The 18594-nt window shown below is 47.5% G+C and overlaps 1 protein-coding gene across 1 annotated transcript in view; it reads left to right on the top strand.

Annotated features, from left to right (window-relative positions):
- The window catches only part of disp3 (dispatched RND transporter family member 3), a 608183-nt gene that overhangs the window by 399242 nt on the left and 190347 nt on the right, over positions 1–18594 (top strand). Inside the window, exon 10 of the mRNA XM_085966861.1 lies at positions 3861–4000. Within this exon, the coding sequence (XP_085822987.1) occupies positions 3861–4000 (140 nt within the window). The remainder of the gene's footprint in view (positions 1–3860; positions 4001–18594) is intronic.

The following is an 18594-nucleotide window of genomic DNA, read 5'->3' as shown; positions in this document are numbered from 1 at the left end:
CTTCTGCCCCCTTGTATTCTAGTCCTCTAGATATAAAGGCCAGCATTCCATTAGCCTTTTTGATTATTTTCTGTACCTGTTCATGACATTTTACTGATCTACGTACCTGGACCCCCCAAGTCTCTCTGGACCTCCACTGTTTTTAGCCTTTCACCATTCAGAAAGTACCCTGTTCTATCCTTTTTAGATCCAAAGTGGATGACCTCACATTTTCTTACATTGAAATCCATTTGCCACAGTTTTTCCCATTCACTTAATCTATCAATATTCCTTTGTAATTTTATGCTTTCATCTACATTGCCGCCTATCTTTGTGTCATCGGCAAATTTGGATATATGACTTTCTATCCCATCATCTAAGTCATTTACAAATACGGTGAATAGTTGAGGCCCAACACAGATCCCTGCGGGACACCACTAGTCACATCCTGCCAATTAGGGTACCTGCCTATTATCCCTACTGTCTGTCTCCTGCCACTCAGCCAGTTTCCTAACCAGGTCAATAATTTGCCTTCAGTTCCGTGAGTTTCAACCTTAGTCAATAGTCTCTTATGAGGGACTTTATCAAATGCCTTCTGAAAGTCCATATAAATAACATCCATAGACATTCCCATGTCCACTACTTTAGTCATCTCTTCAAAAAATTCAATGAGTTTTGTCAGGCATGACCTACCGTTCACAAATCCATGCAGGCTCTCTGATCAGCTGAAAATTTTCTAGGCGTTCAGTCACCCTATCCTTAATTATAGACTCAAGTAGTTTCCCAACAACAGATGTTAGGCTAACTGGTCTATAATTCCCTGGTTTCCCTTTCTCACCTTTCTTAAATAGCCGAGTGACAGAGCAGAGAATTAGAGTGCTGTGTGTACATCGAATGGTACCAGGGATGAGGGACTTCAGTTATGCGAAGAGACTTGGAGAAGCTGGGATTGTTCTCCTTGGAGCAGAGAAGGTTAAGGGGAGATTTAATAGAGGTGTTCAAAATTATGAATAGTTTTGTTAGCGTAGATAGGGAGAAAATGTTTCCATTGGTGGGAGGGTGGGGAACCAGATTTAAGATAATTGACAAGAGAGCCGGGGGGGGGGGGGATGAGAATTTTTTTTACGCAGCGAGTTGTTCTGATCTGGAATGCGCTGCCTGAAAGGTTGCTGGAAGCAGATTCAATAGTAACTTTCAAAAGGGAATTGGATAAATACTTGAAGGGGAAAAATTTGCAGGGCTGTGGGGAAAGAGCAGGGGAGTGGGACTCATCGGATAACTCCTTCAAAGAGCCGGCACAGGCACGATGGGCCAAATGGCCTCCATCTGTGATATATGATTCTATGATATGAAATGTTGCTATTGCTAACTATTGTAACCTCGTTGACACAAGTTTGCTGACTTGTTTAGCATGTCCAATTTGTAGCAGCATATTTTAATATTTAAAGGATTAATGGCCTAGCTGAGACCGTGACTGAATCCTCGCACCTGTTTTAACAGCTGAGCAGCTCGCTTTGATTTCAGATACACTTTCCCAGATCCAATGTCCTTTTGGAAAGGAAACCTGCCGTCCTTACTCAGTCTGACCACATAGCCGCGCTATCACTTAGACCGCCTATTTCCATCTCCGTAACATCGCTCAACTCCTCCCCTTGCCTCAGCTCATCTGCTGCTGAAACCCTAATCCATGCCTTTGTTACCTCCGAGACTTGACTATTCCAACACACTCCTGGCTGGTCCCCCATCTGCCAACCTCCGTAAACTTGATCATCCAAAACTCGGCTGCCCGTGTCCTAACCCGCACCAAGTCCCGTTCGCCCATCACCCCTGTGCTCGCTGACCTACATTGGCTCCCAGTTAAGCAACGCCTCAATTTTAAAATTCTCATCCTTGTTTTCAAATCCCTCCATGGCCTTACCCCTCCCTATATCTGTAACCGCCTCCAACCCTGCAACCCTCAGATATCTACGCTCCTCCAATTCTGGCCTCTTGCGCATCCCCAATTTTAATCACTCCATCATTGGTGCATACCTTCAGCTGCTGAGGCCCTAAGCTCTGGAATCCCCTGCCTAAACAACTCTGCCTCTCTACCTCTCCTTCCTCCTTTAAGACGCTCCTTAAAACCTACCTCTTTGACCTCATCTGCCCTAATATTCTCCTGACGTGGCTCGGTGTCATGTTTTGTTTGCTAACGCTCCTATGAAGCGCTTTGGGAAGTTTTACAACGTTAAAGGCGCTATGTAAATACAAGTTGTTGTTGTTATATGTGACTCCAGTCCCACACCGATATGGTTGACTTGTAACTGCCCTCTGAAGTAGTCTAGTGAGCCACTCCGTTGTATCGAACGGCTAGTGGTTCAAGAAGGCTCACTACCACCACCTTCTCAGGGCAACTTGGGATGGGCAGTAAATGTTGAGCTAGCGAGCGACGCCCACATCGCAAGAATGAGTAAAAAAAAATCTTAATTAGTTTCTTCACCCACTTTTTACTTGCCATTACAGCTTTGATTATTGCCCATATTTTGCATCAGCGTTGCAGAATCTTTTGTGTCAACTTGGCTCAGGCGATAGCACTCTCGTCTGTGCGTCAGAGGTTATGGGTTCAAGCCACACTCCGGGGCTAAGCTCGCCAATCTTGCATTGTCAGAAAGGTCAGGGCAGTTATCACTGGTCTAGAAGACCACAACCCCAGTTATAGATTTGTCATTTACAGGAAACTCTCGTTTAAACGGCACATAAATATCCGGAATTCTCTATTAACCGGCAAAATTCTCACTCCGAAAACAACACCTCAATAACCGGCAGTGTTGCCGAGTCCGAGTCTCCCGCGGTGGCCGAGTTAGTCAGTGGGGGTAGTTCTCCAAACTGCCACTACTCGGCTTCTTGGTGCTGTCGGAAGCCGGAACACCTCAATCCCCCTGTAACAGGAGTCTGACTCTCCTGCGCTGCCAGTAGTCTCTTCTGATCCGCCATTTTACAGGGGTACTGTGTGTCTCCCACACTGCCGGTAGCCATTGCATTGCATTACCCTCAACTGGCAGTACTGTACTTAATCAAGCATCTTCCACCATCCATTTAACACAACATTCTGTAGGTGAGTACCCAATTACTGTACACTGCACACTTCTTGATTTTTTTATTTTTCTTTGCTAAAAAATAGCCTTGGTAGATAACCCTCTCCGTCATCCGGAATTTTTGATCAACCGGCAACACGCTGGTCCCGTCGGCGCCGGATACCAAAGAGTTTCCTGTATATGCTATTCACAGCCAAGCAGGTGCTAGTCGCTCCCTTCGTGTTCAGCAGTTCAGCGTTGCTGCCTCTGTCCCAGCAGTTAGTAACACAGATAATAAGCATGGTGTACTTCACCAATGTTGCTTTGCCTCTTACTTTTTTTAATGTTTAGAATATATTGTTTGCAAATAACTTTTCTGGGATTATTAATGTGAGGGGCCTTAACATCATATTCTCCTCGATCAGGTATAGAATGGTTAAGTGCAAGGTAAAGCTCCTTCTGTAGTGCCCTAATTTAGTGCCTTGGTCCCCACCTCAGAGTGGCACTACACCTTCATCAGTACGATGTTTCCATTTCCCATAACCAGCCACCCTTTTGGCCTCGCTGAACAACCTGACAATTTAGCCCTAAATCATGATCAGTACATTCACACCCTCCAGGAAATGCAGTGCGACTGCCACAGACCCATTTCCCGTACAAACCTTACTGCCAGCTGCAGAGGAAAGCAGCCCGGCTGGATTTGAGCCCAAGGATAGTGTGCTAATCCAATACCCAGATTATTCCACTTTCAGTACTAATTTGCGGCCTAATTTGGCCAATGCTGCTGTTTTAAGATCTTCGTTAATTATCCTGTTTTGTTCCCACCAGATCCCAGCTGTCCATGACTTTGGACTCTTCATGTCTTTGATAGTTGCTTGCTGCTGGGTGGCTGTTCTGTTCCTTATGCCAGCTGCACTCTGCATTTGGAGTCAGTACATCTCGCCTCTGGAGATATCCTGCTACTCCAGGTAGGGACAGGTTTCTTTAGTTTCTTCTGCATGCATTAATCAAAGTGAAGGATGGCATTGCTGAAGAACACGGGTGTAACATTGGGCGTACTTTTAGAAGTCAGTATATGTTGCAACATTAATATGGGTGTTCGACTCTAACTTCCACCTGACTACGTTAAGAATGTTTATCCTACTCAGTGAGTGATTCAGAAAATATGTCCAGTGAGTATCTGAGTCATTAGAGCAGGAAGATCCCAGGTTCGAGTAATGGGGGTGAAACTGGACATGGGCAGGGACGTAGAACATGCGGTATCATATCAGTCACCCGTTAAACCTTCCGCCCCATGTTCAGTTCCATTGACTTCAATAGCACTGAAGAATTGGGTGTGTTGTGTAGTGGGTGCAAAAGCGATTTGTTTTGCATCCCCCTCCATGCCCAATTTTACCCCCAGTGAGTTCTCAACGGGAGTGGTGGATGGAAGGATACTGTTGGCCCTTGGGTTTTAGAACTGAGATGAGGAGGAATTTCTTCTCAGAGGGTCGTAAATCTGTGGAATTCTCTGCCCCAGAGAGCCGTGGAGGCTGGGTCATTAAATACATTTAAAGTGGAGATAGACAGATTTTTGCAAGATAAGGGAGTGAAGGGTTATGGGGAGCGGGCAGGGAAGTGGCATTGAGCCCAAGATCAGCCATGATCTTATTGAATGGCGGAGCAGGCTCGAGGGGTCAAGTGGCCTATTCCTGCTCCTATTTCTTATGTTTCTTATGTAGCATTTATAATTTTTCATTTGCTTTTCTTTTTCAATGAGTTCAAAAGAAACATTGTGAATGCAGGAAATCAGAGATCAAAACAATGTTGGGAATACACTGGACGCTAATCAGCATCTTGAAGAGGAAGATGGGTTTTCCGATTCTGGTGAAGGGTCACCCCCACCACCACCCCCTCCCCCCCCCCCCCCCCCCCCCCCACCCTCACCCGAGCTGTGAACCTACCTCGGGTGCTGATCGACCTGGCATGTAGTTGCAGCACTTTCTGGTTTTAATTTCAGACAGGATCTGGCCAACAAATTGCTGAAGTTTTAAGGCTTTTAATTATTGCATATGGCTATTTTTTGGTGGGGCGGGGTGGCGGGGGGTGATGAGATATTCCTAGCAGCCCTCCCATGGCATTGCTCACGGTGAGTCAGGAACGACAGCTGACCCTCCGGTCAGTGGTGCTTAGTGAGCCACGATTGAGTGACTGGTTGACAGGACAGTGATCTCTGGTCCGAAGTCTCATTGGTCAAAGGGCACTACAACACATCACAGAGACAAGACTTTCAGTAATGCAGATAACTCAATGTTTGGTAAGAAAGAGCTTGCATATATACAGCGCCTTTCACAACCTCAGGATCTCCTAAAGCACTTTACAGCCAATAGTGTAGCCACTGTTGCAAACAGCATTGAAATAAATGGCCAGATAATCTGTTTTACTGATGTTAGTCTAGGGATAAATATTGTCCAGGACATTCAAGAGAACACCTCTTCGAATAGTGCTGAGAGACCTTTTACGTCCACCTGAGAGAGCAGACAGAGCTACGATTTAACGTCTCACCCGAAAGACGGCACCTCCGACAGTGCAGCACTCCCTCATTATCGGCCTAGATTATCTGCCCAGGTCTCTTGAGTGCGACTTGCCTCTGAGTCAGAAGGTTGAGTTCAAGTGTGCTACCAACTGAGCCAAGGCTGACGCGTAAAAGATAAAAACAAAGGGCAAGGCTCACTGCGCAGGGACTGAAAAATCAAATATTATTGTTACCTTTGGGCATAACTTTGATTTTCCAGAAGTCAGACAACTCTGGTGACTTTCAATTCAATATAAAGCAATAGCCTGGGAAGTAGTGTTGATGACCTGTCAGTGGTGCTTAGCATGTTAAATGTACATCAGCTGTTATCACCAACAGCCATTTCTAGACTTATGTGAAATAAAGGAACCTTAGGCAGCATGACGAGCAGCATTTTAATGTCACCAGTTTCATCGAAAGTAATTCCTGCACTCGTCAGTTGAATTTCTTGTTGTACAAGAACATATGGCCACGTAGGAGAGAAACCGGGATAGTAAAATGAGCAGCCAGGAGCTTCGTTCACCCTGGGCGTCACCCTGGACAGGACTCTGGCCTATCGGCCTCATCTCACCCTCACCGGCCAAAAAGTAAATACCAGGGTGAACCTGGTCCGGAGACTCATGGAACGTCACGGGCGACCACAGCCAGAACACTTCGCACCGCAGCAGAGCCCTGGTCTACTTTGCTGAAGGACACTGCTCTGCCTCCTGGTCTTGCAGCCGCCACACACAGAGATCGTGGATGTGCAGCTAAACGCCGCCGTGAGGACCGTGTCAGGGACGCTCAAGTCCACTCCAACTGAGTGGCTCCCGGTGCTGTCCCACATTGCCCCGCCTGCCATTCGCCGCGATGCCACCGTGCTCCGTGAGATGGAAAAAATCATCAGCAACATCGACCTTCCCATTCACAAAGATTTGAACAACCCACCACAAAAGCGCTTAAAATCGCGCCGGCCATTCTGGGAAACAGCAGCTAATATTCACACCGCTGGTATCGACCCACTATCCAGTTGGACGGAATCGCAGGACACATGCAACACAAAGGACCAACACCTCATCACTGACCCAACAGCAGAGGCCCCTGGCTTGGACCTCGAAGACAGTGGACAGCCCTCAACCCAATCCGCACAGGGCATGGACACTGCGGCCACCTGCTCCACAAGTGAAAGATGAGGGACAACCCAAAGTGCGACTGTAGCCATGAGTCCCAGACCATGTAACACATCACATCGACCTGCCCACTGAGATCTGTTGCGGGAGGCGCCTCATTTCTCCACTCGGCATCTCGGGAGGCCATCGAATGGAGAGCCAAACCAGACATCCCATTATAAGCTTTTTACCATCGTATGAAACAACAACAGTAGCTTCGTGACATTTTATCTGTGCCACATATAAAATTCATGAGTGATGTTTCTGCGTGTGCGAAAGATAAATCAAGTAACGTCGATTTGTAAGACTTTGATGAGCGTTAAACCTTTTATTTGTATTATCTATATAAACTATTCCAAGAAGACTGGGCAGTTCTCCCAGTGTCCTATACAACATTCTTCCCTCAACAAACAAGATTCATGTTCAGGCATCTCGCTGCTTTTTCTGGAATCTTGCATTACACAAAGTATCTGCTACACTTGCCAAAATAACAACGACTGCAGTTCAAAGTAATACCTTGAGTGAAGTATTTCTGGATGTTTTATAAGGGATGTGATGATATAGAAATGCAAGTTCTTTCTTTTTCCTCTGGTCTATCGTGCCGCAGCTTCAATCTCAAAAGAGCATCCCCCGCCTCGCCATTCTACCATCACACACCGGCCATCCCGTGCCCCGCCATTCTACCATCACACACCAGCCATCCCCCGCCCCGCCATTCTACCATCACACACCAGCCATCCCCCACCCCGCCATTCTACCATCACACACCAGCCATCCCCCGCCCCGCCATTCTACCACCACACACCAGCCATCCCCCGCCCCGCCATTCTACCATCACACACCAGCCATCCCGTGCCCCGCCATTGTACCATCACACACCAGCCATCCCGTGCCCTGCCATTGTACCATCACACACCAGCCATCCCGTGCCCCGCCATTGTACCATCACACACCAGCCATCCCCCGCCCTGCCATTGTACCATCACACACCAGCCATCCCGTGCCCCGCCATTATACCATCACACACCAGCCATCCCCCGCCCTGCCATTGTACCATCACACACCAGCCATCCCCCGCCCCGCCATTGCACCATCACACACCAGCCATCTCCCACCCCGCCATTCTACCACCACACACCAGCCATCCCCTGCCCCGCCATTCTACCATCACACACCAGCCATCCCCCGCCCCGCCATTCTACCATCACACACCAACCATCCCCCGCCCCGCCATTGTACCATCACACACCAGCCATCCCGTGCCCCGCCATTCTACCATCACACACCAACCATCCCCCGCCCCGCCATTGTACCATCACACACCAGCCATCCCGTGCCCCGCCATTGTACCATCACACACCAGCCATCCCCCGCCCCGCCATTGTACCATCACACACCAGCCATCCCATGCCCCGCCATTCTACCATCACACACTAGCCATCCCGTGCCCCGCCATTGTACCATCACACACCAGCCATCCCCCGCCCCGCCATTGTACCATCACACACCAACCACCCCGTGCCCCGCCATTCTACCATCATACACCGGCCATCCCGGGAGCTGTCTGAATGAGATTCTCAAACCAGGAGCTGCTTTGTTCTCTGTGCCCATATCCACAGGAACAGGAATGGACTGCACACGATAACATGTTGAGTACCTCCAACTGGTTCATGATGCGTATCTTTTAAAATCATCATCCACTTGCAGCTTGCAAAAGAACCAGAGGGGAGATGAAGAGAATTTTTTTTAAGCAGCGAGTTGTGATCTGGAATGCGCCGCCTGAAAGGGCGGTGGAAACAGATTCAACAGTAACTTCCAAAAGGAAATTGGAGAAATACTTGAAGGAGAAATACTTGCAGGGCTATGGAGAAAGGGCGGGGGAGCAGGACTAATTGGATAACTCGTTCAAAGAGCTGTCACAGGCACAAATGGCCTTCTGTGCTGTATGATTCTATGCTGGCTGAATACCTTCAACTCTGAAAAAGCCAATGCTTTAGATCCTGTCGAGTTTTAGGGGCGGTGCATTGCGACACCGAGATCCTGCATAATGGCAATGAGAGGCCCAGTTCAATCCGACAAATCAACAAGTTACTGATCTGGGTTGCAGTGCTATCGAAAGTTGGACATTTATCTTCCAGGAATAAATATTCACCCCTACCAATGGCTGGCTTGGGGAGGTATTTATTATTAGAGGGCTAGAAGCAGATGATGCCTGACCCAAGGAGAGCGGAATTGAGGAGAAAACAGGAGGAGTTGATACCCTCTACAAATTGTCAAGTTTCAGATTGAAGAAGAAGTCAAATAAAACTTTCTTTTAATAGGCTGCATTCATGCATTCTCTGGTTGTGGCTCCTGTCACCACTTGGAGACCAATTACCTGAATGTGGAATCCACTCATTAACAGTGATTAAATCACTTAAAAGCCAGAAGAATATTATCATATTCTAATGACCCAAAGTATGAGCAGAACATTAAAGAACAGATTTGAAGTCAGGCCAGTGTAAAATAATTATACTATATTGCTCAGGAAGAGTAATTCTGGTCAAGAAAAGATCACGCATGCATTTCAGAGTGTCTCTCCAGATGGCCATTGCCTCCTTTGAGTGTTACTCGTTTTGATATGGGTGCTTTAATAGTTTTCTCTCTGATATTCCTGAAACATTAAATTGCTTTGTTGAATGCTTAAAGGCAACTTCTGCAGAATTTAAAAGGGCCAAAATGTATTTTTGTACAGTTTCTTCCAAATCACTTTGAAATGTATTCTTGCATTATTCGCATATGATGGCATCGTCATACATGAGTCACAGCTTATCTCCCTCCTGAAACGAGTAAATGGTTTGTCATACTTTTGTGCGTGTGAGTGTGTATTTGCTGCACTGCTAATGTTTGTTTGTGTGTGTATTTGTTGCACTGCTAATGTGTGTGCGTGTGTTTGTGTCTGCGCGCACGTGTGTTTGTGTCTGCGCGCGCATGTGTTTGTGTCTGCGCGCGCATGTGTTTGTGTGTGCGCTTGTGTTTGTGTGTGTGTGTGTGTATTTGCTGCACTGCTAATGCGTTATCTCATTCTCTGAACCACCAACAATGTATCTCCTCAAACGTAGGGCGAGAACCTATTGATGCGAGAACATTATTGACCTGGTTGCATCTACTGTTCCAGTTTTTTGGCTGAGAAAAGGACTTTAGTGAGAAGATTTTAAGTCCAATATTTTGAACGTAGCTACAATTTAAAAAGCGAAGAAAAGAAAAAGACGATCTTCGAAGTGCTCCTTCCAGCGAGCACTGACTGCCTCTCTGTCCTTGATGAGTACCTCTCCGTCCTTGGACCGCAGTGGGGTAGGACCTTGGGTGCTTGGGCCGTAGGTGGTCTTGACTGCGTTAAAGAATCCACGCATGTCGTGGTTGTTGGCTAACTGCTGGATCTCCTGCGCTTTCTCCACCCACCATCTGTTCTTTAGGTCGTGAGTTTTTTGTTGGACCTCGGCCTTCAGGCGGCTGTAGAGCTGCTTTCTTGCTCTCGAGTTCTGTTGCTGTTTCCAGATCAGGAATGCTTTGCGCTTGCGGCTTATTAGCTCCTGGATCTCCTGGTCGTTCTCGTCGAACCAGTCTTGGTGTTTCCTGGTCGAGTGACCGAGCGTCTCTTCGCAGGTGCTGATTATGGAGGCCTTGAGTGCAGACCAGGCGCTGTGGACACTCTGTGTCTCTGCATCACTGGGAGTCGTCAGGTTGTTTGTGAGGCGCAGGCTGAATAGGGCTTTCTTAGTGGGGTCTTTGAGTGCTCCAGCGCTGATTTTCCTGCGGCATTGTTTCTGTTGCCGCCGCTGTTTTGGGGCTACATTGATGGAGATGACAGAGCAGATTAGGTGGTGGTCTGTCCAGCAGTCGTCCGCTCCTGTCATGGCGCGTGTGATGCGGATGCCCTTGCGGTCCCTCGCTCAGACGATGATGTAGTCCAGCAGATGCCAGTGCTTGGAACGAGGGTGCTGCCATGAAGCCTTGTACTTGCCTCTCTGACGGAACAAGGTGTTGGTTATGACAAGGCCATGTTCTAAGCATTTCGACAGGAGGAGGGTACCGTTGGAGTTAGCTTTCCCTACCCGCTCTCTGCCGATCACACCTCCCCAAGAGGTCTGTGTCCTTTCCAGCTCTGGCGTTAAAGTTGCCAAGGAGGATCAGCTTGTCGCCCATTGGGACTCGGGACAGGGATTGTTCGAGGCTGGTGTAGAATTCCTCTTTGGTCTCGTCTGTGGCTTCCAGTGTTGGGGCGTACGCACTGATGACCGTAGCGCACTGGTTCCGGGCTAGGGTGAGTCGAAGAGTCATGAGGCGCTCGCTTATTCCACAAGGGGAGTCTCTGAGACGTTCAACTAGCTCATTTTTTATGGCGAAGTCTACCCCATGGAGGCGGCATTCTTCTTCAGGTTTGCCATTCCAGATAAGGTGTAACCACCGCCTTGCTCAGTTAAACCAGGACATCCGGGTTTCCCGCGCTCTACCTGGCCCCCACGCTCCCAGAGGGTCAAAAACTTCAAATTCCGGCCATTGTATTAACGATGACTGAGAGGAAAGATTTCCGCTGTTTGCCATTTATAGTAAAATCATAAAGTCTTCTCTAAAGAACACATGTACGCTTTCACTATAAATTATGAGCAGTGAAAACTATCCCCAAAACAAAAACACAACTTGATCATTGCTCAATTATTCACAAATAACCACATTTCTCAAAGTTTGGAAAGCATTGAATTTAGATGTGCAAAGAGATAAAATGACTTCTATGTGCATGCATCACTGGTTTCATTGCACTGCCTTTTAGTTCTTGTAGCTTATTAGTACTTTAACTCAAATTCAAATTTTATAGCTGTACTGCTCGTTGACTTTAATTCAAATTTCATAGCTGTACTGCTCGGTGAAGACATCTCGACCCTGGTGGCTCTGTGACAATATGGGCCTGTGCCCATGGCAATTGGGCCTTGCCTTTGGTAGTATCTTGAGCCGGTCACACGGCCTTTTGCATCTTGAGCCTGCCAAAGGCAAGAACCATAGAAGCCCAAACACATGTCTCTGATTTGCATATATGCTGATGAATGTGTGTGCCAACATCTGTCCCCACGGTGTTCCTGGAATGTGACATGAATAGCGCAGTGATCCATAATTACACAATCATAATGAGCCTCCTATTGTGTACTTGGAGGTAGGTACACGTTTTACTCCTTCTGTTTTTCTCTTGCAGACAGGGAGACCAGTAGAGAACTACAATTACTCAACTCTTTACTTTGCCTTTTGCAGTCAGCCTTATGTTAAATAGAACATTATTCCCTATTTTCCAAAACAGGAAAATATCATTAGACCCAAACAGGTTTTCATAGATTCGGTTAAACCCACTTTGCCTGCCTTTGTACCATATCCCTTGCACACACAGACTAGAGGGTGTTTTGTTCCAAAGTATAAAAGTTTCATTAACCAGTTAATATGCAAGAGTACAATTATAACACACTAAATAAGACATTGAGATACAACCTGGCAAGGCCTAACACTGACGCAGTTCCGAAGCAAGCACTCTCGAAGGGCCTTGTGGTAAGATTTGAGTGGTCCAGTCTTGCACCGAGAACATCCTAACATGCAAGCTTTACGTCCTAACTTATACAGGTAGACTATCCTTTATCCGCACTTCTGAAAACCGAAAACCTCTGAAAACCAAAAGTTTTTTTGTGGAGCGTAAGTCATGCGCACGACATAACCCGAGTGGCGTCAAACATGACCCGACGTGGCCGATGCTTTTCTGACCTGATTTGCGGGCCAGCTTAGCGTAGGAGTCAGCCGATATCCGGCTTTCCCACAACTGGCGGCGGCAGTCGAGCCCCAGACCCCCGCTAAGTCAAGGAATTCAGACACGGAGCAGGGGGAGCTGTAAACAGACCAGGAGCGGCAGCACAGAGAAGCAGGAAGGGGAATGAAACACGGAGCAGAGGGAGCTGTAAACTGACTGGGAGCGGCAGCACAGAGAAGCAGGAAGGGGAATGAGACACAGAACAGTCGCAAGAGGTAGCCTGAACTTTTAAAATTTATATTAAATACAAATACAGGTACTAATTACCAAATTCATTTAATGTTCAGAGTTTCCCAGTCTCATAAAAATATACCTTCTGAAATCCGAAAATTTCCGAAATCCGAAACACAGCTGGTCCCAAGGTTTTCGGATAAGGGATAGTCAACCTGTATACCCACAATCACACATTAGTTCTGCCGAACCTTGAGCCCCTCCCATTTGGGCCTGCACGTCAATCATCCTCCCTGTCTCAGGCTATGCTTACTCCTGCACATTCCGCAAGACGCCAGAAACTGGCAGTACCTGATCCCAGCAGTCTCCCATGCCATCATCCTATAAACATGAGTAAGAATGGGGGCAGGGTGTCTCATTACTTGGTACACATCAATGACACACTATCTAAACAAGGTTTAACCGATCATTAGCAGGAGATCTGCATGCTCTACTAACAAGGTTAACAGTATTCAGCAGAAAGCCTGTAAAAGGCTTTCTTGCAAACCCATTTGTGCAACAGTCTTCTCTGCTCAATTTATCTCATCACTCCATTACCCTTTGGCTGAAAGAAATTCCATCTGACTTGCTCCTAACTTTCTAATTTTAACTTGTGTCCTTTGGTTTTTGAGAACGAGAGTGCTGCATTAAAATTGAATGAGGTAGGAGCAGGTTTTTTAATTATATATTGATACTAATTATAATGTCTCTTTGCTATCATCAAGGATTTCATTAAAAAAATAGCAAACATGAACTCTGGCAACTCTCGGTTCAACTTTCAGCAAGTAAAAGTTGAAGAAAAATTGTGCTGTACCTTGTAGGTTAGCCTTAATGGGTATATTTAAGCCTTTGTTACCTCCAGACTCGACTATTCCAACACACTCCTGACCAGCCTGCCACCTTGCACCCTCTGTAAACTTGAGCTCATCCGAAACTCTGCTGCCCGTGTCCTAACTCGCACCAAGTCATGTTCACCCATCACCCCTGTGTTCGCTGACCCGTGTCCTAACTCGCACCAAGTCATGTTCACCCATCACCCCGTGCTCACTGACCTACATTGACTCCCGGTCCAGCAACACCTCGCTTTTTAAAACTCTCATCCTTGTTTTCAAATCGCTACATGGTCTCGCCCCCCCCCCCCCCCCCCCTCCCTATCTCTGTAACTTCCTCCAGCCCTACAACCCCCCGAGATCTCTGCACTCCTCCAATTCTGGCCTCTTGCGCATCCCAAATTGTCTTTGCTCCACCATTGGCAGCTGTGCCTTCAGCTGTTTAGACACTAAGGTTTGGAATCCCTTCCCCAAACCTCTCTACCTCTCTCTCGTCCTTTAAGTCGCTCCTTAAATCCTACCTCTTTGACCAAGCTTTTGATCACCTGTCCTAATTTCTCCTTACGTGGCTCGGCGTCAAATGACTAGAGGGATTTGAAAACAAGGATGAGAATTTTAAAATTGAGGCGTGGTTTAACCGGGAGCCAATGTAGGTCAGTGAGCACAGGGGTGATGGGTGAACGGGACTTGGTGCGAGTTAGCACACGGGTCAGTGAGCACAGGGGTGATGGGTGAACGGGACTTGGTGCGAGTTAGGACACGGGTCAGTGAGCACAGGGGTGATGGGTGAACGGGACTTGGTGCGAGTTAGCACACAGGCAACCGATTCTTGCGTAGTTTAACTTCATGTCAAGGTGATAGCAGAGGGTCACTGAGAGACCTGATGATCACACAAATGTTTATGACATTTAGGAATTCAGGACTCTTCAGTAGAATGGATGTCCCTTGAAAAGTTATCAAAAAGCCCATCATACTGACTTTCCAGTGGCCTAGCATGGCTCAAACCTACATACTAGGATAGCAATAATGAGGCTCTGTACGGTGTGAAATCTTAAAGCGCTCGTACCAAATTGCTCCACGCGCTAATGGAAATGGATTAATGTCTGTGCTAAAATAGTGCCAAGAGGAATTTGGTACCAGTGCATTAATATTCAGATGAGATCGGCACTGACCGTAATCTCCCTTCTGATTTTGGTATGGTTTAATTGTTCCCTCAATCTCCCTGGAAACATCAGAAATGCGTTTTTTTAAATCCCTAAATGAATGCACTTTTCAATATTTAAGTATGCAGATTTGTGTTTCACCTTTTCTTAAAAAAACAGGAATATTAATTAAGTAATTTAATTGAAAAAACATCTAGTACTGAATACTGGTGAGGGCGATGGTTCCTTTGGGGAGTACAGCCAGATCCAAGTCCACGGCACCACGGGTGGCTCAGCTGTGCGGTGGGGGGAGGGGGGGGAGGAAGATTGGGCAAGTAATAGTGACAGGAAATTCGATCGTTGGGAGAACAGACAGGCGTTTCTGCGGCCGCAGACGTGATTCCAGGATGTATGTTGCCTCCCTGGTGCCAGGGTCAAAGATGTCCGAGCGACTGCAGGACACTCTGAGGGGGGAGGATGAACAGCCAGAGGTCGTGGTCCATATTGGTATCAGCAACACAGATAGAAAGAGGGATGAGGTCCTGCAAGCAGATTTTAGGGAGCTAGGAGAGAGATTAAAAAGCAGGACCTCGAAGGTAGTAATCTCCAGATTACTCCCAGTGCCATGCGCTGGTGAATATAGAAATAGGAGGACAGAGCAGATGAATGCGTGGCTGGAGAGATGGTGCAGGAGGTATGGCTTTAGATTCCTGGAACATTGGGACCAGTTCTGGGGGAGGTGGGACCTCTACAGACCGGACGGGTTGCACCTCAACAGAGCCGGAACCAAAGTACTCGCGGGAGGGGTTGCTAGTACTGTTAGGGAGGGTTTAAACTAATTTGGCAGGGGGATGGGCACCAGGATGTAGCATTAGAAAGGAGAAACAGGGTGCACACAGGATTGGGAGAGACAGATAGCACTAGAGTAAGAAATAGTACGGTATTAGGTGGGGTCAGTCTAAGAGAGAATACAAGAAGATCTAAGATAGGTTTACAGTGCACGTGTGTAAATGCATGAAGCGTGGTAAATAAGTTTGGTGAGCTGCAGACGCAAATAGCCACATGGGAATATGATGCTGTGGCAATAACGGAGACTTATCTCAAAAAAGAGCAGGATTGGGTACTAAATATTCCTGGATATAAGGGGCTAGAAATTCAGTAAGGCCCCGCCAGCTTTGCGCCCAGTTACCGCCCAAAGAGGGCTTCTGCGCCAATAGAGGAGTTTGCGCTGATATTCAGCGCAGCGGTAATGGCGGCGGTAGCCGGTAGTGCTGCGCCGGCACCGATGACGTCATCGGTGTGCGCAGTGCCCCGGTTCCGCCCCGATACCGGCCCGACCCCCATATTTAGTTGCGGCCGCCTCTTCCGCAGCGGCCGCAAACAACGTTCTGCAACCGTGGCCGTCCTGCAGCCTTAGTGGCGCTAGTTAAGGCGGAGGTGCGGCCGGCCGCTTTTTCGGCGGCTGCCTGCCCGCACCTCCTCCACCACCCCCCCCCCCCCCCGCCGCGGCATTGCCGGCTGCTTTCCGCGAGCCCGGCACTTCTCCGCGGTGCCGGGCTCATTTGCCGGCACTATCAAGCGGCGATCTCCCCGTTGCAGGCACCTCCCCCTTAAGAGAAGGAGGAGGCCTGCAGTACCGCAGCGGGTGGCGCAGCGGCACCTACAGCGCTGAAATTCAGTTTCAGCGCCCCAAGCGGGGGCGGGCACACCCTGGAATAGCGCCCGGTTCTGACTTGGGGCGCAAAAACTGAATTTCTGACGGTCGCAACTGGCTCCGCGCGCAGCGCTAACTTTTGGGCGCAAGCGAGCTGGCAGGGCCTTACTGAATTTCTAGGCCAAGGTGTTCAGGAAATATAGGGAAGGAAAGAAAGGAGGTGGGGTGGCAGTATTGATTAAGGAGAATATTAGTGCTGGAGAGAGAGGATATCCTGGAGGGGTCAAGGACAGAATCTGTTTGGTTAGAGTTAAGAAACAATAGAGGTGCCATTACACTACTGGGTGTATTCTATAGGCCACCAAATAGTGGGGGGGATATAGAGGAGCAAATTTGCAGGGAAATTACAGAGAGGTGCAAGAACTATAGAGCAGTGATAATGGGGGACTTCAACTATCCTAATATAGACTGGGATGGTAATAGTGTAAAGGGCAGAGAGGGGGAAGAATTTCTGAAGTGTGTTCAGGAGAACTTTCTGGATCAGTACGTTTCCAGCCCAACGAGGAAGGAGGCATTGCTGGATCTGGTCCTGGGGAATGAGGTGGGTCAAGTGGCGCAAGTGTCAGTAGGTGAACATTTAGGGAACAGTGATCACAGTATCATAAGGTTTAGATTGGCTATGGAAAAGGACAAGAAACAATCTAGAGTAAAAATACTTAATTGGAGGAAGGCCAATTTCATTGGGTTGAGAATGGATCTGGCCCGGGTTAATTGGAATCAAAGATTGGCAGGCAAAACTGTAATCAAACAATGGGTGCCTTTAAGGAGGAGATGGTTTGGGTACAGTCGAGGTACATTCCCATGAGGGGGGGAAGGTAGGGCAACCAAAGCCAGAGCTCCCTGAGTAAGATGAAGCAGAAAAAGGGGGCGTATGACAGATGCCAAGTTGAGAATACAAGTGAGAACCAGGCTGAATATAGAAATTTCAGAGCGGAAGTGAAAAAGGAAATAAGAGAGGCAGAGAGAGTGTGAGAATAGATTGGCAGCTAATATAAAAGGGAATTCAAAAGTCTTCTATAGGCATACAAACAGTAAATGGGTAGTAAGAGGAGGGGTGGGGCCGATTAGGGACCAAAATGGAGACCTCCGCATAGAGGCAGAGGGCACTGCTGAGGTACTAAATGAGTACTTTGCATCTGTCTTCACCAAGGAAGAAGATGCTGCCAAAGTCATAGTGAAAGAGGAGGTAGTTGAGATACTGGATGGGATAAAAATTAATTAAGAGGTACTAGAAAGGCTGGCTGTACTTAAAGTAGATAAGTCAGCAGGACTGGATAGGCTGCACCCTAGGATGCTGAGGGAAGTAAAGGTGGAAATTGCAGAGGTACTGACCATAATCTTCCAATCCATACAGGGGTGGTGCCAGAGGACTGAAGAATTGCAAATGTTACACCCTTGTTCAAAAAAGGGTGTAAGGATAAACCCAGCAACTACAGGCCAGTCAGTTTAACCTCGGTAGTGGGGAAGCTTTTAAAAACGATAATCAGGGACAAAATTAACAGTCACTTGGACAAGTGTGGATTAATTAAGGAAAGCCAGCACAGATTTGTTAAAGGCAAATCGTGTTTAACTAACTTGATTGAATTTTTTGATGAGGTAACAGAGAGGGTTGATGAGGGCAATGCGGTTGATGCGGTGTACATGGACTTCCAAAAGGCGTTTGATAAAGTGCCACATAATAGGCTTGCCAGCACAGTTGAACTCCATGGAATAAAAGGGACAGTGGCAGCATGGATACGAAATTGGCTAAGTGACAGGAAACAGAGAGTAGTGGTGAACGGTTGTTTATCGGACTGGAGGAAGGTATACAGTGGTGTTCCCAGGGGTCGGTGCTAGGACCACTGCTTTTCTTGATATATATTAATGATGACTTGGACTTGGGTATGCAGGACACCATTTCAAAATTTGCAGATGACACAAAATTTTGAAGTATAGTGAACAGTGAGGAGGATAGTGATAGACTTCAAGAAGACATAGACAGGCTGGTGGAATGGTCGGACACGCGGCAGATGAAATTTAACTCAGAAAAGTGCAAAGTGATACATTTTGGTCGGAAGAACGAGGAGAGGCAATATAAACTAAAGGGTACAATCCTAAAGGGGGTGCACGAACAGAGAGACCTGGGGGTATATGTTCACAA

Source organism: Somniosus microcephalus, chromosome 25, assembly GCF_052327205.1.
Source record: "Somniosus microcephalus isolate GS21.2 chromosome 25, FLI_Smic_1.0, whole genome shotgun sequence".
In the NCBI taxonomy this organism is placed as follows: Eukaryota; Metazoa; Chordata; class Chondrichthyes; order Squaliformes; family Somniosidae; genus Somniosus; species Somniosus microcephalus.
This window is presented reverse-complemented; position numbering and strand designations above follow the sequence as displayed.